Below are 9636 nucleotides of genomic sequence, written 5' to 3' on the forward strand. Positions count from 1 at the left end.
GACTTCCGTCAGTAACACGTGTGTGACGACGTGTCCGGGTCCGGCTCAACTCGTCTCTAGCTGGTGGTGTTTACTTTCAAACGGGTGGAATAAATCAGATTTAGTTTTTCTAGTTTTGTTGTGATTCTCCCGACAGTCGGACCCGACTAGCCACTCCTCCGTTAGCACACGGACGCTGCTGCCCATGAGAGCTAACAGCTAGCTAGCTAGCGTTTTCAAAGATGGCTCGGGACTTGCAAGGTTTTGCGCTAGAAAAAGCCGAACTGCTTTCCGGCCGTTTGAAGGAGCTCCTGTCTCTGGGACAAGAGTATGTTCGGGATCAGCTCGGGTTGGACTTGGGTCTGAAGCCCGACGTGTACCCGACGTGGGTCATCCTGTCTACGGCCGCGGCGGGTCTGCTTCTGCTCCTCTGCCTGTCCTGGGCCGCAGTCTGTGGCGGGCGGCTTGTCGGGAAAAAGCGGGGATCCCCGGTCACCCAGGGCAACGGCGAGCCCGGGAAGGCCAGCTCTGCTCTAACGGCCAAACCAGAAGAGCCGAAGAAGAAGAACAAGAAGAAAACGGCTGAGAAGGTACCAGACGTTCCAGAATCACGGCCAATCAAAACAACGAGGCGTTGGTCGCTACGTTACAGACCACTCTGTTTAACAAAGCTGCTGCTGTCTAAGGACAATCACAATCACGTGACATACTTACAAAACGATTAAAAAAAAAAATTAGTTAACTTTGACTAAATATATACAACCAATCACGGCGGAGACTTGGATGCTAACTGGCTAACGCTAGCGCTGACGAGCCATTAGGGTTAACGCGTGATCGTAGGCCCGCACCTGAAGCATACCGCCTGTCTCCACATGTCTGAACTATCTGTAACCTATGCGTGGAAATGGCATGGTTATCACACATCTGCCAACCAGGTTTAGTGCAAATCCAGCTGTAATCCAGTCAGTGACGTCACTGTCGCAGCTATTCAGTCCACAGCCAGCTGTCTTTGCAGTCAGGTGTGACCAGTTACCCAGGTTAAAAGTTAACAACCATCAAATGGATCCTGTGTAGTTTTAGTCATATAAGTAGATGATCCCTTTAAAAACTACAAATTAAGAAAGATTCATCTTGAAATAAAAGATGAGTAAGATTATTACATTACATTACATTACATTACAGTCATTTAGCAGACGCTTTTATCCAAAGCGACTTACAATAAGTGTATTCAACATAGGTATTCAAGAGAACTACTAGTCACCAAAAGTCATAAGTGCATCTCCTTTCTTAAACAAGCATCTAAAAGCATAAACCAGAGCAAAAGTACACTCAGCTTTATTCTGCAAATTAAAGCTGTGTGAAAGTAAATGTAATGGATCATCAACGTGTTGTTCACTCAGATAAACTGTCTTTTCTTCGCAGAACACTCAATCCAATGGACAACCAGTGGCTCCAGCTCAAGACGCAGTTCAAGTGACTGAGGTTGTTTCCAAACGTGCCCCACAGATCAAGACTGAGAAGGTATGTTTGAGCAGCTGATGTCAAAAATTTAAGTGTGGACAAAACTGTTTTATGAGATGGCTTCGATGTTGGTGAAATATTAATTTGCCAGTGTGGCAGAGCTTCAAAAGGACAACAAAGTAACCAAAAAGTAACAAATACATGATTCTATTAGCATTACTTTTTTTCTAACCCCATACCTGATTTCAATATAACTGTGGTTTCTCTCTATCCACAGGTGAATGAGGTACAGGGGAAAAAGAACAAGAAGAAAACCAAGACGAATGTGAAACCAGTCCAGCATGTGTCTACGAATGATGGGAAGGAACCTGATGATGGTAAGATTCAACTGTTAAAAGGGAGATTTCATAACATCTAATTTTTAAACTAACTGTCTTACCACTTAATATTCAGTTTTCGTGTCATAGCCTCTTGGTTAAATCATCAACCAAATTTCATCCACAGTCAATGATCTAAAATACTTCTTTATCATTGTTCTGCACCTGGCAACTAACCTAACGATCTAATGTTGTTTCTACTGTCCACCAGGTGCATGGGAGACCAAAGTCAGTAACCGAGAGAAGAGGCAGCAGCGCAGGAAGGACAGGGGCTCTGAGGACTCTGGTAGCCCAAGAGGGGTGGAGGCGCCCAAGAGCAATGTCGAGGCACCTGTGGCCACAGCACCTGCCAACACCAAGAAGAACAGAGGAAACCATGGTATTCATCAGTGTGATGAACATTTATTTAGCATACAGTGCTGCTAGGGCTAAGCTTCTACAGTATGGAGCAGCTTGATGTGGTCAGTTGCTTGAAAAAATATTATCTTGTAATATTGCAAGCTACTCAAGCATATTATTTCCCCACACTTGTTTCAGATTCCTTGCAGTCAAGAACCGCTGGAAAGAGGGAAACAGCTACCGGGGAAGGTAAAGACAAAGCCAAACCATTGTTTCGTGTGACTGAGATGGGAAAACCATTTCCCTTTTATCTTTATTTCGTTTTCTTTACTATCCGCAGTGAAACTTTGTCTAATATTATGATGATATGTAAGATATACATGAAGCTATCTTCCTTGGTTTGGTAACTGGACAAACCTGTGAACAATGGTGTTAAAATCAACTATATTTGGTCTTAGCTCTAAAATACAGAAGCTGTTAGACTAAAAAAAGCTTCCAGTCTGACTCCCTATCTTCCCCCAATGTTTATCTCCTCAGTGTCCTCCAGCTGGAGAGAGGAGCCTTCAGTCAATGGTGGAGGTTGGACTGATACGTCTTTGAAGATCCCACGTCCGATGGCTGTTATGGAGGGAACCAAGTGGAGTTCCATCCCCACTGCTACACATTACAGGGCCCCACCGAAGACTCAGTCCTGGGGACAAGAGACACAAGGTAATACCTCGACCAGGACAGACCTTTTTATACAGCAAATACAGGTATTAAGAGAGCAGTATAACACGGCAGAGTTCCAGAACAATTAAAATGAGCAGCAGGATGATCAGAGATTTGAGTTTCGCTGAAATCATAGTTATTTTAAAAACTCTATCAACTGAGCCAACTGCTGGGCAGAAGTGGTATTGTAAGATCAATTGAAAATACAAACATTTGTAAAGGGGCTATGTTAGCAGAAGGTAAAATCATTGAAACTCAAAATTGAAATCAACTACTAGCTTAGCAAAGACACCCACAATACAATATACTTAATTTTATAAAGTGACATAACCTCAGGTGTTACTTTCTGGGAAAGTGTCAATTGATTTACTGCAAACATATCAAAGCAATGCAGCTGTCGTATGAAACCATTGAAAATGGAAATAAAGGAAAAATTATAATCTGTGATAAAACCCCTAATCAAGGCCTTGTTTTACAGTGATTGTATATTTTTGACTGTGGAAGGCGTTTTTATACCTTAATTAATTAACTAACTTACGGCACGGAGGGGTTCTCTCCATCGACTTTTTGAGTGTAGACATCAGTATGAAAATATATATTATTCTTTAAAAAGCTGAGCTCCACTGTTTGTCTGCGAGAACAGCATTCCAACCATATATAATCATTATGTGTCTCTGTGCGTTCTCACCAGCAGCATGGAGTGGCATTGATGGAAGGATTAAGACTGACCTCAACCCCGTGACCTTCTCCATGCTAGGACTGAACACCACAGGTTGGTATTTTGATGGTCAGCTTTATCACCCTGTCACACACCAGACTCTACTTCCAGGATGTGTAATTTGAAGTATGTGTGATGCAGCTTTTATATAAACTTCTAGTAGGTTTCTTTCTAAAGAATGACTAATGAACTTTTTCTTTTTTACCTCTCTCCCTCTCCCATTCACTGTCCGACTGGCCTCTTAGACCCAATATCAAATTCAGTGGAGCTGCAGTGGCCGAGGCGCCCTGATGTTGATGATGAGTGGTCTGGATTCAGTGAGTATCTCAGCAACCCATTCGACGCAACGCAGCATTCTACATAACAGCAGATCATAAAAAGACAAAAGTAAACATTTTCCAATGATTTTGTGAGATTAAGTGTAAGTGTAGTTTTGAAATGAAATGTATGCGCCAAAAGATCCATTCCAAGGCACGCATAAACTTTTTGATTTGTAATGTTTTATGTAACTGCCATCCTGATGATGTGAATGATTTCAGATGGGATGGCAGCAGTGGACCCCAGCTCTGACTGGAATGCCCCAGAAGAGCACTGGGGAAACTACGAAGAGCCCCCTGTGTTGGTGACACCAGCGCCTCCAATGAAGGAACAGCCTGTCCTCAACAAGGTATCACTGACACTCACCCACGTGGCAAATCACATCTTTTAGACTTTTCTAAATTATCCCTGCGCAAGGTCTAAAAGTCATAGTAACATTAAATTACGCTGTTTATATTCTGGATTTTAAGCAACACAATGAGCAACAGAATGCCTTTGATCCTCTTTGGTGAATGATATATTCTTGTTGTGTCTGGACATCACTGTAACCAGAACTTGTTTATCTCTTTTTTCTGTTGTGGCAGGTATCAGAGGATGAGAAGGACAATGACGAGCCTTCCGGTGGAGCAGACAAATCCAAGAAGAAGAGGAAAAAGAAGAAGAAAACAGAAGAGGACGCTGCATCTGAAGCTCAGGCAAGAAAAAACAAACCTCACACTGTCTTGCACTAAAGTATAAAACTGTTTTATTTATTCAATTCAATTGAACATATTCACAATAAATGTAGGCATTATTTCTGTTTTGTAATGTCATTGCATTTCTTTGATCGTAGATGGTGAGCACAGGGCCCCTGGTTAATGCAAAACCCAAACCACAAGAGCCTCCTGTCCAGGCCACCAGAAAGCAGCCTCCCAGCACATCCTCCTCTCAGAGTAGGTAGCTCAGACTCTGAGTTTATATTCATTCACAGTGAGGGGGGAAATCCCAGAGAGAAAATGCATGTTCAAACTGTATAGAAACGATGATATGGTTGTAATACAACTCTCTTATTTTTCCTTTTGATTCTACTTGCAGAGAAGTCTGAGCAGACCGTGGAGCCTCCGAAGCCCTCCCAGAAGAAAAAGGTCCGAAGGGAAACATAAAGTCACACAGGTTCATCCAAGCATATGCAGATGATTGTAAAACTTGTCACATGCAATAATTACCAGGTACAGAGTTTATTTCTGAGATACATTAACAGTTCATCAGTTACCGAAAAAAAAGAATAAAAGCAGTGGATATCACCTGCTTGGCGATAATATAGTGATTAAATTGTGGTCCTATGGACTCAAATCTTAACTAATTTGCACTATTTGCTCCACACTGCAACCAGAGTGGAGTCCCTAAGCAAGGTTGGAACGGCAGTGGAGGTACATGTTCATGTCATTTTTTTTTTTTTTTTTTGCCTTCAAAAGTGTTTTCTTTTCCCGTCCACAAGTGTATGTTTATAATTGTTAGCCCAAAAATACAAAACAGGTTTAATTTTTTGTAATATAAAATCAAAATTGAAAGCAGACAAGCAAACATATTTGTTCCCCAGAACATTGCACTTTCTTTTTGTTTGCTGTGCTTCTGCCCCTCTTTTAATAAATGAAATGTGTGGGGGCTGGTCTCAGATCAGTATACCTTCAGATTATCTTTTCTTTTTCAAGTCCATCAGAACTCACAGGCCCATATGTACATTGAGAGTTTTGCAGACCTGGTTTTGTGCAAAAAAAAATGCATTCTTAAGTTCTTCTGAAGCTGATATGAGGCTTTAGTTAGGATCACCAAATCAATTTTACGATGTAATGGCCTTTAGGAGACAAGATTTTGTCTTTATGTTATTTCTACTTCTCTGGCTGAGGTGTGAGGAAAACGCCCTGGCAGTCAAATAGGTTTGCTGCCATGACAAAACCTTGACAATAAACCTACATGTGACTGCTAGGACAAATAGATGTGGCTATCCTCAGACTGCTGAATTACTTTAGCTCAGAAAAATGCATTGTGTACCTCAAATTGTCATTTTAAGAAGATATCACAATACAGAGCCAGTAAGGACAGGATAAATTAACTATACTTCTTTCAACAAGCAAATTACATGAGTGTTGTGTTAAAATAGGTATGTCTGTCCTTTTAAAGTCATATCTCAAAACAGCTATCCTTGCAGTACAAACACTCACTGCCTGTAGGCAGTGCATTTATCAAAGCTCCTTTACGAATAATGGCAGCTGTTTTCATTCTTTTCTCAAAAAACAAGTATTGGGCCATAGAAACTTCACTCCATAGCCATCCCTGCAGCGTAATCCACCTCTTCACTGTCCATCTGTGTGTTTGTATGTTCCAAATATTCAAACTTTTTGCATAATATGGTTAAATACACTACTGCCTGAGCTTCAGAGCAGTGGGGAGAGTCATAGCAAGACAATACAGCAGTGTATTTAGCCAGATTTTGTTGAATCTCTGACAATTTCGGAATACACTGACAGCTGAAAGGTAACTTATTCATGGATCTGAACATATATTTTTTTCAAAGAAGACACTTTTTGGAAATTTGGACATTGTAAACTTATTCTGGATTCACACCGAGGACTGTAGAGCACAGTAACTGATATGAACCACCAGGAGGCGCTGTAATGTGAAGTAAAGGAGTAGGGGGGTTATCCCATAAAGCAGTAGCACTATTAAGTATTGTCCCCCTACTTTTATCATTGTGAGTGTGTCTGTCTCTATCTGACAATATCGTGTTGATTCTTTTTAGAGACTTGATGCTCCCTTCTGCACTGTTTTTTTTGGGGGGGTTTTTTAATTCCTGTTTTGTGCTAGAAAAAGCCATGCCATATGTATAGATTGTAAGGGCTTTTTCCAGTTCTGTGATGCACTGTGCAAAAGGCTGTTTTGAGTTCCTTTCAATGTCGAAGACTTGTTTTTTTACTACCTTTTTGCAGAATGTGAAATGTATAATTTTTGAGGGGCTTAAGGGGATATCCAGGATTTATGAAGGGGGATTTTTTTAAAACTTCAACCAATTGTATGATATGGAGCAGCTTTAATTCCACAAGTCGGTTTGAAACAAGACACACACACAGAATTACATATAAATATAAAAGGAATTTAATTCCGTTGCCTTAACCTGATGTTGTATAGAAGTACATTGGTATCCTTTTTTTATAGTTTCCAACCAATTGCAAGTTTTGATGTCAGAAATTAATTTCATCTTGCATGACTTTGATGATAGTACTTGTGTACATGAAATGAAACGAATGATCTCTTGCTTTAACTGTTAGTACTTGTTCCTGGAGAACTCAGTGTATATACTGTAACGTTAGCGGACGTTAACAGCAGTCTGCTTTGTTGGAAGTCAACAGAGCCTTGATGCATCAAAGTGTTGATCAGCCGGTGGTGATGCATAGTTGTTAGAGCCGACAGAACAAAATGAAACGTCACTGTGGCTTCAGGCACCCTTTTCTGTTTAATTTCTACTGATGATTAAAATGGATTCAATCAATGTATTTATATGCTTGTCTCTAGGACATGGCTATGTGAATGATTTTGTTTATCGAGGATACAAATGATATTTCTATGTTTGTTTGGTAAAAATAAATGAGAATTGCTTGATATTACATTGTCATAGAAATGCATTTTTGTCTCTAAGGCTAACTTACTAAAACTATGGTTTGCATTATCCATTCATGTTTTTCTCTTGAGACTTGAAGCTGAAAAGTGACATAACAGCAAGGTCTATTATAGGCGGGCTTAAAGGTAAAATGTTTCTTTTTTATAAAGATGAGGTTGACTCTGACAAGCAGAGTGCCTCACACTAGAGATAATATTAGTACATGAAATCTGTTGCTATTCTCAAAACGCACAGATTTTTGTTTTTTACCACCTTTTAATCTTTTTATCATTCCAAAATAACCTTAAAGAATACATTAGAGGCATATTTTTGCCGCGGAATTCCAAACAAGCAATACTGATTTAAATGATACTTTCTCCCTGTTAACTGGCATCTTGTTTTCATGTTTTCTCTCAAATGAATCCCAAATCTGTGATTAATACAATAAGGATCCACTATGCCATGGAGCAAATCTGTGTCAGCAGCCAGTGTTGTGATAGTCCCTGGTTGCAGTGACCCTCCTGAGGCCAAACCGCTGCCCCGGTCGGTGTGGTGAGGCAGTCGCATGGTACACTCGCAGAGCCTGACCTCCTTCATCTCTTATCTCTGTTCATTTAGGATTTACCAGTTTTTAATCTCTCTCAATCTTTGGCTGACTGTCTATTCACCTTCACTTCAGAGAGATATCATGATGTTGTTGTTTTTTTTATTATACTTCCATGCCAGAGGATTGTTGTACTTATTTGTCCCGTTTGTGTGTACGAAAGGCCGCTTTGTTAATAGTGAAGGTCACTCTCTAATGGGTGATGCGGTTGCTCAAAGCCCTGCTATGAAAATGACTCGCTAATGCTGTTTTAAAAAAAGAGATCCATCCAAAGTCCCCGTGTCTGAAACCCACAGGCTTCACACTTTGTGCTATCCTGAAACAAGTCAGTAGAAAGTGATGACATTATATTGCCAAACTAACAAATAATTTCACCCAAACACTTGCTTTGGTATTCTATTGCTCTGCAGGTCTGGGGGAAAAAAGGATTATAAGGCTTTGTATTTCCAATAATTATGTCAGAGCTTTCTCTACACGTACATAAATACATGTGTTTCACATTTCAAACGCTCTCTCTTGAAGTAAGTTAAACTGGGAAATGTTTAAAGCTGTAAAAATGGACCATCAGTTTGTTAAGTCCTCTTCAGATTGCGTTCCAGCTTTTAAAGAGGTGGCAGTCTGGTCAGTATTAAGTCATGGCAGGAGAGGAAAATCCCCTAATGTGACGATGATGCGGTCCACCCACCAGAGCTTAGAGCTGTTGTCACTGGCCCATCTGTCAGGGCTTGATCCAGGATGTTCGCACAGACAGAGGGACAAACTGACAGGAAATGACTACTGCAATTAAACACATCGGTCTTTAGTCATTATATTTAGTTGAGAGTTCCTCAAAAAGAGAAGAAAAATGCTAGTGTGGTGACATCATCTCAGTTGGTCTCAATGTGAATCACCTGGTGCCAAGAATAGACCAAGCTAAATTAAAATGACACTAATTGGGCAACAGGCCTCATTTAAGAGGATGTCCCTTGCTTCATGCAAAGTGTAACAGCTGCATTGGAGCACAGCCAGATTAACTTGCTTAGGGGGCTTGGTGCAAAATTGAGCTCTATTGCACTTGATCAAGGTCCATAATTCAGCCCTGCACCAGAGACTGGTAAAGGACTGCTTTCTCTGGCTAGATGAAGTGCTGTGTTTAAAAGGTCCATAGTAACTAATATGGCTTTTACATCCGTTTAATCACTCATTCAAATGTCATGTAATGTTTTCAGGGCACATTCAAAGCTACATTTGCCAAAATATATGGGATTTTCTGTGATGTGCAAACTTTTTTTCTTGCGGTTGTTTAAAAGGGGATTCAAAAAAACAGAGACTCTGGACTAGTGGCTCTCAGCCAGTTTTGCTTGTGACTCGAGTCAGGTGATATCGACTTCTAACCCTTAACACGATCTGTGAGAACTTTAACCAAAAGGGACTTTACTAACTCAGACTTTTCAGAATTTAAAGGATTTAAAGACCCTGAGAGGTAGACCTTTTATCTGTTTTTATTGTATTTTAT

The 9636-nt window shown here is 40.4% G+C and overlaps 1 protein-coding gene across 2 annotated transcripts; it reads left to right on the top strand.

Moving 5' to 3' along the window:
- Positions 1-29: 29 nt before the first annotated feature.
- Positions 30-7541, top strand: mtdha (metadherin a). 2 transcript variants are annotated; one of them, XM_054605437.1, is made up of 12 exons: positions 30-569; positions 1402-1500; positions 1718-1817; positions 2029-2196; positions 2355-2405; positions 2694-2867; positions 3559-3639; positions 3831-3902; positions 4125-4252; positions 4488-4598; positions 4736-4835; positions 4978-7541. In XM_054605437.1, exons 1-12 carry the CDS (start codon positions 222-224, stop codon positions 5043-5045), a joined length of 1500 nt encoding a protein of 499 aa, XP_054461412.1. In that variant the 5' UTR covers positions 30-221; the 3' UTR covers positions 5046-7541. The 2 variants fall into 2 exon arrangements, with proteins under 2 accessions (XP_054461412.1, XP_054461413.1); XM_054605438.1 differs by having other exon boundaries at positions 3562-3639.
- Positions 7542-9636: the final 2095 nt, after the last annotated feature.

The sequence above is a fragment of the Anoplopoma fimbria genome, chromosome 10 (genome assembly GCF_027596085.1).
Source record: "Anoplopoma fimbria isolate UVic2021 breed Golden Eagle Sablefish chromosome 10, Afim_UVic_2022, whole genome shotgun sequence".
Taxonomy (NCBI): Eukaryota; Metazoa; Chordata; class Actinopteri; order Perciformes; family Anoplopomatidae; genus Anoplopoma; species Anoplopoma fimbria.